The sequence below is a fragment of the Ammospiza nelsoni genome, chromosome 1, assembly GCF_027579445.1.
Source record: "Ammospiza nelsoni isolate bAmmNel1 chromosome 1, bAmmNel1.pri, whole genome shotgun sequence".
In the NCBI taxonomy this organism is placed as follows: Eukaryota; Metazoa; Chordata; class Aves; order Passeriformes; family Passerellidae; genus Ammospiza; species Ammospiza nelsoni.
In genome coordinates this window covers 102,893,342-102,910,859 of record NC_080633.1, presented here as the reverse complement: position 1 = coordinate 102,910,859, position 17,518 = coordinate 102,893,342, and the positions used below count along the sequence as shown (strand labels likewise).

Genomic DNA, 17,518 nt, shown 5'->3' with positions numbered 1-17,518 from the left:
TCTTTGTTAGAGCTTTATACACATTCATAAGTGCCCAAGCGAACAACTTAAAAAGGGATGTTTTCTGGGTATGAATAAACAAGCCTGAGAGCAAAAACAGCATTCTGCATGAAACCACATGCTGTTTTCCCGAAGTCAGTGTTTGGAAGTGCCAATTAGAGTGAACTGTCAGATGTCAGCAAGGGATACACCAGTCTTGGTGCCAGTGCTGGCAGCCTCTGCTCTCAGCATTTAGGTGCACAGCACACTCCCACAGCAGCAAGGAATGCTTTGTGCCACCATGGAGATTTCTTCAGGGTGCAAGAGTCCTAGTAGGATACAGATCTGCAGCTTTGTTGTTTCTGGCAGTGGTAGAAATGACTTTGTTCTCACTTTCTCTGGAGGCCAGCATAGGTGAAATCAGAGAGCAGAAATTGAAATGAGTTTTTAATGGAAATAAAATTGTATGAGCCACAGAGCAATGCACTCACTCCTCCATTGGTGTTTTTGTGCCACTCCCAGAGCTGGAATCATCAACAACAAGGAGGCAAACTGCAAACACACCATCTGTCCCGCAACCCCTAACACAAGCAGTGTGCCACCTTGATTAGCAATGATTTTAATGAACTTTTGGTAGCATTCCTGTAGGGCAAACCTTTATAACCTTCCCAAACTTGAGGTTTTCTATTTCTATTGCTATCACTGCTAGAAGATTTATAGGGATTTCTTAGTTTTACTTTTTAACCATGTTGACCCATGGTAAACCAAGGAGGAAAATTCTTTTGCATTTTTAGGAAACAGGAATTTTCAAAATTTTACATGTTTGCCACACGGTGTACGGCCGTCATGAATTAATCATTGAGGGGGCGTATTTGTATTTGTTTTCCAGGACTGGCTGGATAGTCATTAAATCAGTGCTAGGAACTTGCTTCTTGCCCTGGAGCATTATGCATCAGGACTGTTTTAATTGCTGCTGGAGGAATCACCATGAGGCTGTCCCTAATACAGGCACCTGCTGCAAATGACTCAGTCCCCCATTACCCTCCAGCAGGGTCCGGGTACATCTGCCAATATCTGTCATTATCTGAGGCACACTTGTCAGAACTGCACATCCCTTTAAGCTCTTGTGTGTTCCAGTGAGGGACCCTTGTCAGTGTTTCTGGCACCTGCAGACTGCTGTGCACCTGGTATTTAAATGGCACTGAAATGTGTTTTGATTGTTTTCTCTCTTTAATGAACCCGCCTGAGGGACATTTAGCTCTTCATCTAGTAGCCTGTTACCCAGTCACTCACATTTACACTGCTTGTGTGGAAATTCAGAACTAGCTTGAGCTGTTGCACTAATACATCTGCCAGAAGTCTTATCACAAAATCTGCAGGGCTCCCTAAGGAGAGTTTTGTACTGATAATTTAAGCTAATGATTTCTAAACATATTTAGTCAGTTTTATGAAGATCTCATTAGAATGTGACTGTTTATTAAAAATCAAAATGAGGTCTCACAGTCATTTAGAAAAAGCATTGCTGAGTTGCATGAATAGTTCTTTGATAAAGGATGATGAAGTGGTGCTTGTTAAGGTTGGCCTAGGTTGACAACAACTTTTACCAAAAAAACCTAAACAAATAAGCAGCCCTTGAGGCAACCTTGAAAAAAGGTCTCTGTCTTCTTCCTGCTGGGATCAACAATTTTCCACTCACAATGAAGCTCACAAAAAGAAAATGGCAGGTAATTAATGGTAATGATCCAAGAACCAGAATTTTCCAAGCCACACACTAATGGATAAAAAGCATAAACAACAATCAAGACTCATACAATTACATCAGTGTGACAACAAGCTGTTTCAAAGTAATGTATTCTGGACTATATTAATGCAAGAGGCCTATGTACCCATGTCTGTAAGTGGTAGAGGAACTGAATTGAGTAATTTCAGGGAGCATCTTTACCTGAGAGATTTAGCATAATCTGGTGGATTATTCTGTAAGAAGCAAATATTTTTATCCAGCAGTGTAATGATGTTACGATCACACAGCATGATCATAAAGTAGACACAGAAGAACATCTTGCTTACTCCAAGAGACCACTCTGGAGGGCAAACTCCCAAAGACCCAGAAAATCACTGTGAACGGGATCAAAGTGTTTATGTACCAGCCAAAATCTGCGATGGTTCTTGATTTTGTTTTAGTGTTTACACACACTGAAACATTTCTGTCTTCCTTGAAGAGGCATGGTGGGAAGATTTAGAATATATTCAATTGTGCCATCTAGCTGTCACACCTCCATCTTTGCTCTTGTTGGGTTGGTACTAGTACTTAGTTGGCATAATCAATCTTGGCATGTCACATTATTTGCCATTTATCAGTAGTCGCTTTCTCTCCCACTTGCTTTAGGCAGAAAAAGTTTAGTAATAACTGATTAATAAATGCTGAAAAATTCAAAATGCTGCAAAATTCAGTGGAGGTGGTTATAAATAAATGCACTACAAGGACTTATGATTGTCTATTATGCTTTTAATGGAACAAAGTATTCACAAACAAAATCACTATAAATAATTATAAAAAATAAAACCTCACCCCAGGAGCGTAGTAATTACAGTAATTAGAGTTTCTCAATTATTAGTCAGAATTAGAAAACAGCCAGTACTAATAGTGTTAATAAGCACACAAAAGACCCTTTTTGTGAAAGGAAGCAAGGTTGACTACAACAGAATGGATGTGACACAAAGGGGAATGAAGGTCAGCCACGACCTGGTAAACAGCCCCTGTGCCTGCACCCACACCTTTGTGCTACCCAAACTGCCTCTCCCTGCCATCTTACCCCTCAGGAGTGGTGTACTTTCCTGATAGTCATTTCACACTCTTCCCAGGTGACATTTCCTTCCCAGGAGCCAGAAAGGCTGTATTTGCATAGGAAAGGGAAAGGGAAGAATACAGTGGTGGTTTAACTTTTCCTTGGCTTGTTTTCCTGGACCTGTGCTTGACATGTTATGTATGTGGCACTTCTCTGCAAAAATGGGGATAATTCTGACTTTTCATAATTAAAGAGTTCCACATGACAGCGAGGAGATCCATACAAGAGTCTTCTGACAGAGGGAATACCTCCTTGATGCTGGCTTGCTATAAAAATAATTACTTGTAAGATAAATGGTGTCAGGAAAGGACACCTAGGAAAGCCTGTTCTTCCTAGGAAAGCTTGTATGGTCACAGCCCTAAGCAATTGTATGTTCCTGTCTTTGGGTTCTCAGGATATGAAGCACTGGTCAGCATTCAAGAGACATTTCTTAAACAGATTCAAATATGTTTCTTTAACAAATGAAACCCAAAAGTCTTTATGACAAACCAGATCTTCTTCAGATCTACTTGATAATTTGTGTTATTGACAGAGATTATACATCCAAGAAAGACTGCTAAATAAAACCCTGTCCAAGACTTCTTACTGGAAACAGTAGGAAAAAAAAAAAAAAAAAAAACACGAAAATCTTCATTGGAAATTTCAGCAACAAAAAACTGTGAAACTTCCAATGGACTTAACACCTATGCTTAGAATGAAAATGGACTTTTTTATCACAAAGCTATTGCAAAGTTTGTACTTATACATTTTACAAGTTTTTGAGAATCTTCCATGAAGTGCTTCTAATAAACAAAGGTAAACTCAAATTGTATTTTAGATTCAGATCACCCAATATTGTGATCTTGCAGAGGTGAAACACAGTGACTCTTGAGCATGTCTCACAAACAGCACGTTTGTATTCAGTATAAATGGAAGAACACTCTGTCTAATTGAAACTCTCTCTAAATGTAATAAGCCAAATTGCCTACACTGGAATTAATTCAGGATGCTGGTGTTAATGCTCCTTAGGAGGTGTGCCAAAGAGTTTGTATGCACACTGGTGACTAAGGTTTCATTTCAGCTTTTCTAATGAAAGAAAGAAACCACATTTTATAAATAAGAGGGGAAAGGTTGTTGTATGAATCTATTTGCTTCCTCAAGATAATTCTAGTCCCAACTTCTTAAATATATAAATAGTGTCCTTCCCTGTCCATTGAATATTTTTTTCCTATTCTTGTTTACCCTCCAAAAATGGGACTGGTACTTATGGTACATCAGCATGAGGTGTTATATTCTGTTGTTATACTTTTGGTTTCATTGTAATTCCAGATCTCTTATTGAGTAGAGGACAGTTTATACTTTCACAGAATATCAATGAGAAAAACAGAAAACCAATCAAAATTTAAAACTATTGTTAATCTTTCAAGATCAGTGAACCCTTCTAGACATCAAAACAGATTTCATATTTCTAGATTTTTAACCAGAAATAGTAGGTTTACATTACTGCATTATACATAGTAGGGGAGGAGCCCTTAGGGAAAATTTAATTTGTTGTCCTCCAGGAAAGAGAAGGAAGGACTCTTTGCATTTGTCTAAAAAAGATGTGCCCAGGTTAGCAGTGTTAGCATCATGAAACAGAACACCAGGCTAGAGGCATTCAGCACTGTCCCATGTCATGCACAGCAGTCATGGGTTCAGCTCTCAGTGTTTTGTTCTATTCTCGTCTCCAGTAAAAGCTATGTTTCAAAGAATGTTAATCAACACAGATTAATATCTCAATGCTTACTAATCCAATTGAGATAATTCACTTAGAGAAATTAACAAAAGAGGTTTAAGGATACACAAATGCACTGACCCCTTTGTTGGACTAACTGAAGTGCCACCAAGGTGTAGGATGCAACTTTAGGTGAGGTTTGCCAGGAGGGAGGGCTTCAGGTTCTTACTTGAAATGTCAGGGCTAGCAAAATGGCTTCATAACTGCAAATCTCCTCACCTCAGCAGTCTCTTGAAATTATCTCTCAATCTCTCTGTGAAAGAGAAGTATCCTGGAGGCACTGACACAGTTTTACTTTACCCAGTAGAGTACCATGTAGAGCTGTCTAAGCTAACATCAGATGATCAAGTTTTAGAGCCAGAAGGCAATCCACTAAGTAGGTGGTGCTCTGTACCCAGCTAATGGCATCATTTTGATCTTGGAATGGAAGCATGGTTCAGAGCACAGGTTCAATGCAGACACATCAGGTCCTTGGAAATACAGAATCTGAGAAACAGGCCCATGATTTCACAGTTGTGTCAGGAATTAACACAGGCTTTGAGGAGCTCTAGCTAACCATCCTTCTTCTTGGCATGGGACCACTCTTCTCATGTGTTCTGTGCTCAGCTTTTCTTCTCCAGGGCTGTACTGAGATGCACAGAATTGCCTAAACATAAGCTATGAAACAGAGACAATCCATATTTCTCTGTTGGTATTAACAGTGGAGGAAGGAACACTGGAACAGCTTTACCTTGGGTTGCTTTACCCTAAAGCTGCTCTTCTAGACCAAATCTTCTTTATGGTCAAAAGAAGGGCACACCATGGGTTGGCCTGTCACCTTAATTTCGTCTAACCCACTCTGCCAGGCTGATGGCATGCTAACACAATACTGAGTCTGAAGAACAAAGGGTCACACTCATTTTGTCAGGTGGAAAGCATTTGTTTATGGCTGCTGCTGGGCATCTCCAGAAAGCCAGCTCTTCTGGGCAGAAGCTGAATGAAAGCGCACCCACCAGGCAACATAGGGCTGCACTCTTGGGGCAGCCCAGGGCAGCAGAAGGTGGAGAACTATGTCACCTCTGAGTCATCCCAAGTTAGACTGAGCTGGTAAAATTCATGGAGACATCTCTTCCCACCCTGGCAGCTGTGAACAGCATAAAGACTTCACAGAGACCCATTCTGATGGTGCCAAACAGTATCTCAAATATCGTATTTCTCAACAGTCTTCCACACCTCTTGTAGAAAACTGTAGAATGAGGTATAAAACTAATAACAGACTTGCTCAAAAGCAAACAAAAGAAAATTAAAAAAAAGGAAGACTGGGTTTTATCTCCTGTCAAAGGTTGTTTTATAACACATAAGATGTTCTTATATTGTAATACATTTTTTGTTTGAAAAGTATTTAAATAAAAATACTTTCAATTATTGGATGTACTTTTAGTTCAAGTCAGCCAAATAAAAGTACCTGTTATCCGAGCTACATCTGTAAAATCTGTTTAAAATTTTACCAGTGAGCATGGTTGGCTGTTTCATTTTATAGCCAAGTGGTTTTACTTCAAAATTTATGTCTGACTTATCGTCATTACTTAGTTCAGGATTAATTTTAGATTAGAATGTATAATAGTGCTCTTCACTAATGACAATCCATGCAGGGCATAGTCATATATATCACCCCTTTGCTAAGAATATTTCAGAATCAAAGGCAATTGGAAACTTTGAATAATCAGTGTTATTTAAACTGTTCTGTATGGACTGCAAAGTGTATTTCACAGCCAGCTCACATATTAAGTCTGTAATATTGCTCCTATTCCAACATTCTAGGTAAATTAATTACTGTCCTGACTTTCCTACTGCCTTTAGCTGCATGTGTCACATTGCCAAATGGTTAAATATACAGCTTTGGAAGTCACAATTTGTGTTCATTAGCCATCCACAGCCTACAATATTTGTTATATTTAGAACTAGCAACAACAACTTTCCACTTTCATTTTTAATTCTGAGTTTCACACGTTAGACTATTTTACCGGGGGATGGAACTAGACAGTGGAAGTAGGTAATTCTCTTCTCCAAATTTCTTAAACTATTAGCAAAATAAACATGTTTGAAACAATTGGACAGTGTACATTGGGATGAATAGATTAAACCAGAGCATTTTCATTATGTGTCTGGCAATCATCCTTTTATCTCATCTTGTGATGAACATCTGTATTTTTTGGCATGTTGGTGGGATATAAATGTGGGGTGTATGTGAACAATACTCAATTATAATTCTGCTCAGATGAGATTTCAAAATTATGTTTTCTGTTTTGTGGACGATACTTACAGTTATGGTAGCAACGGTGGGGAAAAAAAAAAGATCTAGTGCATTTAATATTCAGTTCTGGAATCATGTATCAATTATTTAGTTAAACCTTCTGTTAGCAAGGCTTTTTTGTAAAACATGTACCAAATGTTTATAAAATGGAAAATAGATCCGTCAAGTTATGGTAGCTAAAGCTGTGCTAAAAAGAAAAATTGAACATATGCTGCCAGCAGTGTTTCTCATATTTAATGAGTAAAACCATATTCTATTTTGTTGCAATTGTCTTTTCTTGTACAAATAAAGGCCCTGATCCAATAAGCATTTATAAAGCATTGATTTACACCAGTTCATCTACTTCTGTCTTTAAGACACCTTTGCATTTATTTGAGTGGTCCTAGAGGAGATGGGAGATGGATATTTAAGCCTTTTCTTGACTTTTGGTTCGCCCAGAGTCCATGGAGTTCTCAGGTCCAGAGCTCAGCATGTGCAGAGCATTGCAGAACAAGAGCCAAAAGTAGGAGAAAAGCCTGAATTAAAATAAAGTTGGGCTTAGGTCTTTTTTCCTCTGTTAGAGAGTGAATCATCAGTTGGTCTGTGGCTCTGACTGAATTCTGGCACAGTTCCCATGGCTTTCACAGCCCCTATTCCACTTGGGAGAGTTTTCAGGAAATTGTGTTGTCATGGATCCTTCTGCTCAGCTCCAGTCTGCTCCATGCCCAAAATCCCCTTTGCAGCAGACTAAGAAATCCCTGGTGGGCCCACGCTGCATGAGGCACAAAAGGCTATAACTTCTGTGCAACATCTCCCAGTGCTTCCCTAATTATTCCACTGTATCATCTTAAATAAGGTTTAAAAAAGAGTGGAACCAAATCCAGCAGCTGAGGCATAAGAACACAGGGACTGTGCTCTTCTAAATTGGTCTTTCCCAATTGTCCCTAGTTCTTAGCCATAATCCAGACAGTCTAGACTTAGCAAGTTAGAAACAGATCTGTTTTCCTTCAAGGAAAGAGCAATTTCATTCAGCCAAGGTTGCTTCCCCTCCTTGCAATTGTTTATTTTGCTAAACTAGAGCTGTTTCAAGGATGACAGGCGCCCATCAGAAAGAAAGGAGGCTAAAGTTAGCAGCAGAGAGAGAGGTGCTGATGGGCAGTGCTGTGCCTGGGATCACGGCTGCAGCTGCTCCCTCCCTGCCTGCAGGGGCCCCTCCGTGTGGTTCAGGTTCCACCTATGTAAGGGATGTGTGAACAGGCAGGAAAAGGGAATCAGCTCCAGAGAAGGGGTTGTCAGTGTGTTGCTCCAGCCCAGAGGCAGTGTGAATTGTCTAACTCTTCATGAAGAGTCAAAAGGTCATCTTAGCCATAGGTGGGAAAACCCTGTTTCAGAGAGTTTCTGGCAATGGCTATAAAAGGGTCAGTTTGCTGGCCTGAGGGATTTGAACAATGTGAATTTTCTGGATTATTTTAACAACACAGACAAAACAATGAGCATTCAATGTCTTTCACTTAGCTTCTATGAGAGGATCTTTGGTAATACATCTGAACAAAATAAGATCTGGATAAATATCAAGTAGATGCAATAATAGATAGCAGCAGTAACTACTATACTGCTTGCAGCAATGTATAATGCTTTTGAAATATTTGCTCTCATTGCTGACAGTGATAGATAAGTTGTAGAGATGAACACACATTTGTCAGAGATCCTGTTGTTAGATCCTGGAAATGGCCCTCTGCTTGGTCCTTGGCTGGTGGAATCTTTCTGCTCTCTGGCACCCTGTCAGCTTTCTGGCTGTGGAGCATGGTGGGGGAAGCAGTCTTGCCATCCTTGCCCTGTTACAGGAGTGCCAAGCACTGTCCAGGGTCCCAGCTCCAGGCCTCTAACCATGGAAGGGAACTCTGGTGTTGTCAGTCGCCTTGAAACCACCCTTAATACCAGATGAAAGGTGAAGACTATAAAGAATTTTTTTAGCCAATGCTATTGTGGTTACTAGGTGTGAAAGCAAGCACAGAAAAATAAATAAAAACCTGCTTATAAAGCTACCTGAACTTCAGCTCTAGCTCTAGCTCTCAGCTTTCCATTAGTTGCATAAGCAGGAACAAGCTGTTAGGATGCTTGTATAATTTTGTGGCTGGGAGCCAGGGCTTCTGACCAGGCTACTCTTTTTCTGTGAAGAGGATCCTGATGTGGGGCTGTATTTTGCCAGCCCTTCAACTCAATTCTATTCAGATTTAAATTTTATCCTGCTAATGAGCCAGAAGAAGGGCCAGAACTACTGACCCTGCCTGGACAAACCTTTTACTTTATCAGCCAGTGTCACTCCTGTGATGTGGCAAGATTTCCCATCTATCCAGACAGTAAACAAAGATCGCACATAATTATCAGTGACATTCTGGAAACAAATGCTTAAGAAAATATATTTTCTTCTTCTTGACAGGATGGGGTTTGACTTTCTGCATAATGCTTTCTATACTGAACCTGGAGTTTGTATAAATAAATCATTTGAATCCTGCATTACAGTTTTCTGTGTTTGCTTATACACATGTTCATCTGTGTATAAGCAGTTTTACCTTTTGCTCAGGATTAAACATGGTAGTAATCCAAATATTTTTCCTTGAAAATAGGTCTGAGAAATTCTCTTATCAGTTGTGAAGTTTAATTTTTTTTTCTATCAATTTTCCATTGAATATTTAGAGTGCTCAAGTTTTTTACCTGACTCATTGAAGTGCATATTTAGGTAAACTAGATGTATATGTATTAAAAGATAATTTTAAATTTTCCCTTTGGTGGGAGAAGGAGAGAGACAGTTCCATGCAGCAGATGTATAACAGATGCCACTCCTAGCATGTATTGCACTCCTGGATGATGGCCAGATGCAGTGGTGATAGCAGAGCTATTACCATGATAACGCAGAGTAAAAGAGAGATGTAAGTAATGCGTTAGCTTCCCAGCCCACCACTTTGTCCGCACAAATGTGAAGGAGAAGAAAATTCTTAAGTCAGTCAGCTATCTACATCATCAAATACAGTCCTCAAACCACCCACTTTTAAAAATAACAGTTTAGGTTGAGCTAAGTGAGATGAATCCTACCCATAATGTTTGGAGTTACCTGTAAATTAGTAGTTAAGCTATGTAGAGTTATAATAGTAAAGCCTGGACATAAATCTCAGCTCTTGACTTCAAGCACTGAGTTTTGCTATTCAACCTCTCATCAGTTCCTTTGGTAAGTTAATCTGAGAAAACAGGTACTTTTCTAAAAATAATCATACAAGAAATAGCTTGATTTAGAAGGAATCCACAAGAATCATCAAAGTCCAGCTCCTGGCCCTGCACAGTGCCATCCCCAAGAGTCACACCATGTGCCTGAAAGCATTGTCCAAATGCTTCTTGAACTCTGTCAGGCTGATGCTGTGACTTTTCTGGGGAGCCTGTTCCAGTGCCCAGGCACCCTCTGGGGGGAGAACCTCCTGATACCCAACCCACACCTCCCCTGACGTAGATTCAGGCCATTCCCTTGGTCCTTCACTGGTCAGCACAGAAAAGAGATCAGTACTGCCCCTCCTCTTCCCCTCGTGAGGAAGCTCTGAACTGCCATGAGGTCTCCTTCCTGTCTGCAAAACACTTTTATTTTAGAAGATAGAAAGGTATTTTTGAGACAAATCAACAAGTAGAGGTTGGGGAAAAGACTTCTGGTGATATTTGTCCCTCTGGGCACACTCTGCTCTGGAAAGCACAGGAAATGAACAGTTACCATAGCTGAACTGTGCAGGGCATAAATATTCTTTGTGCTCCAAACAAATTTGCCTTACTTCACTAAGCACAACACAAAGCTCATGAGAAACTCTGAAAGCTGTCTTAAAAAGAGAAGAGGCAATGTCCCTCAAACATTTACAGGTGCAGAAATGCGACTGTTCTGTGCATGATTGCACTTTAAATCAGAAATCATTGCACAGAATGCAAAATGGATTCCCTATGAACTTTCTAAAACAAATGAACCTTAATTTCTTTTGTATCTTTTAAAGGTCAAATGCTGCAAATACTGGCCGGATGACACAGAGATATATAAAGACATTAAAGTTACCCCAATAGATACAGAGCTGCTGGCTGAATACGTGATTCGAACATTTGCTGTAGAAAAGGTAAGTTTCCAAATTCAGTTTTCTTAAATACATTGTTATCTGCCAAAGTAACTTACATGCAGATTCAACAAGGGAAAGTTAAATCTTTTGACTGACATCCTGGGTTTATAGGTTTTTTGGGTAAACTACTACCGCCCTCTTATGGTAATCTCTGTTTTTCTTCTTCAAATGCAGCAACTGTTCTGTGCTTTTCATCACTGTTGGCCCCTGCCTGAGTTAGAAAAAGTGATGTTCCTTGCCTAGGAGAAATCGAAGCCTTCCTCCTAGCAATCAATTGAAAAACACATTTGTGCTGCTTTCCCATCTTACATTCCCCACAATCATTTTCTGTCTGTACCAGAGGCTGCATTCAGCATTATTCAGAAGTCTGTGGTGGAGAATTCGGTTTTCTGTTGGGCCAGGGTGTGCCTGGTCTGCAGAGACAGAGCTGTAACAAATTACTGTTCTTCTCAAGGCAATTTCCCTTTTCACAGGAATCCATCCTTACATGGAGAGTTCCAGCCTGTGTGTTGTATTACTGTTTGTTAGAGTAATACCACACATTTGTTTGATGCTTTGTAGCCTGTAGAACTTGCAGCTCCCCAGCTGCAATGTATGGAAAACATAGAAATAACAAATAAGGCACTCACTGGAAGTGAGAATAGGCAGAGTCAGTCAGTGGTGAAGTGTACCGTGCATTTTGTGTCAACTCAGCAGTTTCATTCAGAATTCATTAAAGAACAGAAAGGTTTTAATTGTATGTATCAGGACCCATTTGAGTTGTAGAACACCAAGGAAAGAGCCTCCTTGGTAAAACTAGATATTCCTAATAGCATACACCAAAGCAGTGCTCCATCACGAGTAGATTTTCAACTAATTAGCTTAGAAAGCTTCTTTTGATTTAGTTGCAGTACCCATGATTTATTGGCTCTCTCTAATAATGAAATAGTATTCATTTATGGGTTTGAAGAACATAATATTTAGCATCAAAGAATCCTGCACCCAGATACCTGAAACTGACAAAATGACTACCCCACAGGGTCTCTGTACACACATCCAGAGTAACAAAGGAATTAGGGTTTTTTCCTGTTTTATTCTTCAATCTAATACTTAAATATGCATCAATACAGCAACCTGAGGGTAATGATAATAGAATTACGTGGTTTGAATGAATTGAAATATTGTATCATGTTTACCACTATACATATTGTAGACTGAATTCACTCAAGCCTGTTGTTTCCTTGCATTTAGGTATTTTTAATAAACAGATGAGAAACGTTGGCTACACTTTGAAGTAGATGAAGCACTGGTTGATTTCTATTCTGCAAATTTTAAGCTCATGCTTTGATGTTAGCTTTTTGCTTCTTAACTGGGACTGAAGAAAAGACCTAGAGGATTTTACAGTTGAACATAACCAAAATGTCTTGAATAAGTGCATTAGAACAGATAGAGATAAAAGGCACTAAACATTTTATTTCTTTTTAAAAATCTCCATCTGAAAAGATTTCATTTAGACACTGCGTTTTTTAATAGTTGGTAGTTTTTCAGTAAGCCTCTAAAAGCAGTGTCACTGTACTTTGAGTAAAGTACATTTGTTTTTACTCTATTTTCCATATTTTTTAACTCCTCCAATGTTACTGGAACATCAAGTCTGTACATTTCTTTCACCATCATTCTCTCAAGTTTATATTTTTGATGTACTGAGATTGGTACTTTTCACCTTCCCTAAGTCAAGGTGCATGATGAGACAGAAAGCACCCTAACCAAACATGCAGATAATGCTAATTGAAAGGTGGTTTGTAACACTTACCACTGGAGCCTCCATTCCAAAGTACTTGCAGATTTCACTAACAGGAGCGTCAGTAATTCAACAGGAAAAAATGCCAGAGTTCTGTGCCTTAGGTGGCCTAACCCCCTGTGTCAGGGTGACTTCTGGGGACAACATCTGAATTCCAGAATGATTAAAGATTTAACACATAGGAACTGCAAGGGCGGAGTTAAGAGAACTGGCCTTGTCCATTGTGGCAGATGAGGAGGAGGGATAAGGAAGATGTAATTGCAGCCTCAGGTTCTTCATAGATGTGCAGAAAATCAGAGGAATCAAATTCTCCAAGACCTTTAGTTCCTTCTGACCGTCCTTTCTGTTTGTTGATGAACATCTCATACCTGCTCATAAAGTAGAATTTAGAAGTTGATTTGCTTGAAGATAAAGTGATCACTTACTTCAGTTTTGTTGGGTTTTTTTAATGGATATTGAGTAGTCGGGGTATAATGCTGAGAAAATTGAAGCCAAAAGTGCAGTCTGATTTTGAAGACTGTTTCCTAGGTATGCTTTACATTGTGTGAATAAGCAGTTCCTTTGGAGCAGTTTCTTTACAGCACAACAGTTAACTCAGATGAATAAGTCATACATGAATAGTAAAATACAGCAGCAGCATAAGTTTTTGTATAATTTTTTAACATCCTAGGGTTTAGCAGTGTACAGCATTTTCTGTTTGTTTCAGCTGTATAGTCTTTCCCAGATGAATATATGCTTTTATGATTCATGCAGTTGTGTGCTATTTTGGGTTTAGAAACCAGCAGGAAAGCTAGATATAAAAGTCCTTTGTAGATATAATAAGAAAACTCATTATAAAAGTATCCTATATGCAAAACCTTTCCTAAGTGTCTGTTAACAACGGCAGACAAAAATTCAGTCAGCCTGACAGACAGCCTGTTCACAACTAAGGCAGAGTATGTACAGGACATAACCTGATCTGTGTAGCAGCCAGGCACATTGCTTTGGAGGGCCAGTTTGTTTTTTGTAAATTGTTTGAAAATCTCAGCTGTACACTGCAAGAAGAATTTGTATGGGATACTCACTTCAGTCCTCAGCTTGTATAGTCATGGCATTGTTTTTTTTCTATGCGATCTTTGTTTCTTTGGGGGTCATGGGCAGTTGTTACAAGCAGTATAAAAGTGTTTGAGGCACTACCTTCACCTAAGCAGAGCTATTTGCAGAGTTAAAGGCCTTGCTTACAGTAGCAGAGATGCATTAACTACCACACTCTAAAATCCCCAGAGAGCAGGGACTAAATTGTATTCAAATGTGTGTGCTAGACTGTCTTAAAATGCAAATTGTTTTGTCTATTCCTGGATTTCATTATGTTTTAAAATTGGTTTTTTGGATACAAGGTCATTTCTGTTTAAAGGGTGTGATCTCCTCAATCCACACCACTGCCTCATATGCTCTTAATCCTCTCCCTTGCCTGCCTTTTTGTGTCTATTTTCAGGGGAGATGAGATATTCCTCTGAGCAGATGCCCTGTCTCCACAGACCCCCAGCCTGAGCTGTCAGAGCGTCAGAGGCTCCAACATACACTAAGGCCTCTCTAGTCCTGACACGTCCAAAATTTCTCCACCACTGAAAATCCCAGACTAATGCATAATAGCAGTAAATTAGGAAGCTTATATTACTTATTATTCAAAGAGAATAAAACCTTTTATATTCCATCTGGCTCAAGACAGGAAATATATCTCTAAAAAGAAAAGCTGTAAAGTACCAGTTACTAGTATTGTTGACATTTAGTCCAGCCTAGACATGATATGCCATAATTTTGCTATTTGTTTATGAGCTATGTATGATGGCCTCCAGTTTGTGTATTTCTAATGAGAATGAAATATTGGCAGCTGCATTTTGAGATGGGGAAGGGAAAATACAACCAGTAAGAAAATAAAACTTAGCATATACTCTTCTGATATCCAGGCTGTTCCCCAAAGTCACATGGGAAATTACTTACACAATCAGCTTCTCATTCATACTTGTCTCACTATATCCATGTCCTTGTAGACTGTGGCAAATCACCTGAACAGTGAGCATGTGGAGGGCTACAAACACAGCCCCTATGATTGAAGGTGCAAAAAGATTTCCTATTATTCAGCTTTTTCTTACAGACCAATGAAGGGGACAAATGAAAATTATGCTGAAGCTGTAGTCCTCTGAAGTCAGCAGCAAAACCCCTGTGGAGGGCAGTGGGGGAAAAAAAAGGTCATCAGTGCTCTGTGTTCAGCCTCACTGCTGACCTGTTCTGTGATCATGGCGTGCATCTTAAGGCCACAGTTTGCAAAGCAGCCTAGTACTTAAATACAGAGATGAGCATTTCTCTTGTTGCTAAAAGTTTCAATCTAATGCTTACTTACCTAATTTTGTTGGAAGGCTTTGAAACCAGTTAATACCCTACTTTTGAGCTTGCTCTCCTGCTGTGAGGAAGCTCTCCAGTACGGATTGTGTTGGTAGGGGGTGCTTTTCAGCAAGGCTCAGGCTTTTGAAAATTTCAACCCTTGTCTTTTCACCAGAGAGGTGCTCATGAGATTCGGGAGATACGTCAGTTCCACTTCACGGGCTGGCCAGATCATGGTGTCCCATACCATGCCACGGGCCTGCTGGGATTTGTACGGCAGGTCAAAGCCAAGAGTCCACCCAATGCTGGGCCTCTGGTGGTTCACTGCAGGTAGGTAAAACAGAAATCTCTCTGCTGTGGTTTGCGTTAAACTCAAGACCTGCTTTTGCTTCTCCTTTACTGTGTATTCTCATACAGGCTGCCAAAGCCACTGTAGGTCTGCTCAAAAAATACTGTAAACCAGAATACATATATATTATACATATTTGAATATATAAATGAGAGTAAGGAAGCTGAGTCTGAAGTTCTGCAAGTGCATTGCTCAATTTCAGTAATCATCCAATTGATCAAGCACCAGTGAGATGAACCCTATACCCTTTACATTTCCAATACCCTGCTGCATATTAACTGTGCTCTTCTTCTGTTTCAGTGCTGGTGCTGGCAGAACTGGATGTTTCATTGTCATTGACATCATGCTAGATATGGCAGAACGAGAAGGCGTCGTGGACATCTACAATTGTGTGAGAGAGCTTCGATCCCGCAGAGTTAACATGGTGCAGACCGAGGTATTGCTCATCTACTGGAAGACTGCTTTGCAAGAAGAAATGCCCTTCTAGCCCATTAAGATAGAGCTTTGTAGTTGGTTGGCACCCTCCAGAAAGTAGTTTCCTTGGTCATATGCACCAAATAGTCTCTGCACAAACCTGAAGACCCCTTTCCCAAATAAGTGCACAGTTATTCCTCACTGAAGGTTCATAATGTTTCTTAAAAAATGGGGGAAATCAGGAATGTTTCCTCTCTGGGAAGGATTCATTCTGGAGTACATCTTGTTGAGGTTTAGTTTCATGATGGCACCTACAGAACCGCCCAGAGGAATGAGAAAACCAGAAACATTCTGAGTTTTGTGTTATGGAATGTTACTGCACTTCTCTAACTACTTGTAGTTTGTTTAAGACAATCTTTATATATTCATTTCCAAATGAGTGGGATAAATTTTTTTAAACTGTGGTTGTTACTTCTGGTCTTGCTTCAGTGCTGGTAAACTGAAGAGTGAAGTAGCAACCATATTAGTTGCTATGTTTTATTTACCAAAATACTAATGGTCTATGCATTCCATGTCAGTAACTATCTGCTTTAATTGCTTAACCAGGAACAGTATGTATTCATCCATGATGCTATCCTGGAAGCCTGTCTTTGCGGGGACACAACTATTCCAGCTTCTCAAGTTAGGTCTGCTTACTATGAAATGAATAAACTAGATCCTCAAACAAACTCGAGCCAGATCAAAGAGGAATTTAGGGTAAGTAGTGGCTTACATTGCCTAGAAGCTGTAGAGTTTAGCTATAGTAAAGACTTCTGCTTAAGTTTTTATAGACATATGAATTTTGTAACAGGTCTACGAGTGAAAGATGTCAAAAAATGGAAAAATAACATGTCACTCATCTCTGCTGAGTAATGCTGAATCATAAAATAATGCAGTGGGGTAGTAGTAAAATATTCATTTTACTCGAGGGTAGTATGTTGATCCTTCTGCTGTCCTTTCTCCAGAAAGCAGGCTACTCCACAGCTGTCTGTGAGGTTGTTTTCCATAATCATGTGCTCCCAGGATTTCTCTGCTTCCAAAGCCTGCTGACTGTAATGTGTTTTCATTTCTCGGCATATTGATTCCCGCTGAAGCTGAATGCAGAGCTGATCTATTCTTAAATATTTTGGGTTGCTTTCAGTGCAGTGCTAATTTTTCCGTTGCATTGTTTACTCTCCTTGAAAGACTTTAAATATGGTGACTCCAACGCTGCGCGTTGAGGATTGCAGCATCGCGCTCTTGCCGCGAAACCACGAGAAGAATCGCTGCATGGATGTGCTGCCTCCAGACAGATGCCTGCCTTTCCTCATCACGATAGATGGGGAGAGCAGTAACTACATCAATGCTGCACTGATGGATGTAAGTCTGCACCACAGCATTAATAATAAAAAGGCAATAAGCAGCCCTCCAAACTGAGCCGTGCTAGAAAATGGAGTCAGCGTAAGAAGGAAAACCTTCTGGCTTGTTTTGTTTCCCAGAAGCATGGCACAAAATCTTTACACTCCCAAGTACATTTAGGATCACACATATGTTATGTCACAGCCAAGGTTCCCAAGCCATGCTCAGAGAGCAATTCAGGGAGTTTT

At 39.8% G+C, this 17,518-nt stretch overlaps 1 protein-coding gene across 6 annotated transcripts in view; it reads left to right on the top strand.

The window, feature by feature from the left end:
• Nucleotides 1-17,518, top strand: part of PTPRM (protein tyrosine phosphatase receptor type M) — a 442,321-nt gene that overhangs the window by 409,640 nt on the left and 15,163 nt on the right. For all 6 annotated transcript variants that reach the window (XM_059467174.1, XM_059467165.1, XM_059467156.1 and 3 more), the window contains 5 exons: nucleotides 10,876-10,992; nucleotides 15,306-15,460; nucleotides 15,780-15,915; nucleotides 16,500-16,649; nucleotides 17,118-17,291. In XM_059467174.1, coding sequence (XP_059323157.1) covers nucleotides 10,876-10,992; nucleotides 15,306-15,460; nucleotides 15,780-15,915; nucleotides 16,500-16,649; nucleotides 17,118-17,291 — 732 coding nt within the window. The remainder of the gene's footprint in view (nucleotides 1-10,875; nucleotides 10,993-15,305; nucleotides 15,461-15,779; nucleotides 15,916-16,499; nucleotides 16,650-17,117; nucleotides 17,292-17,518) is intronic.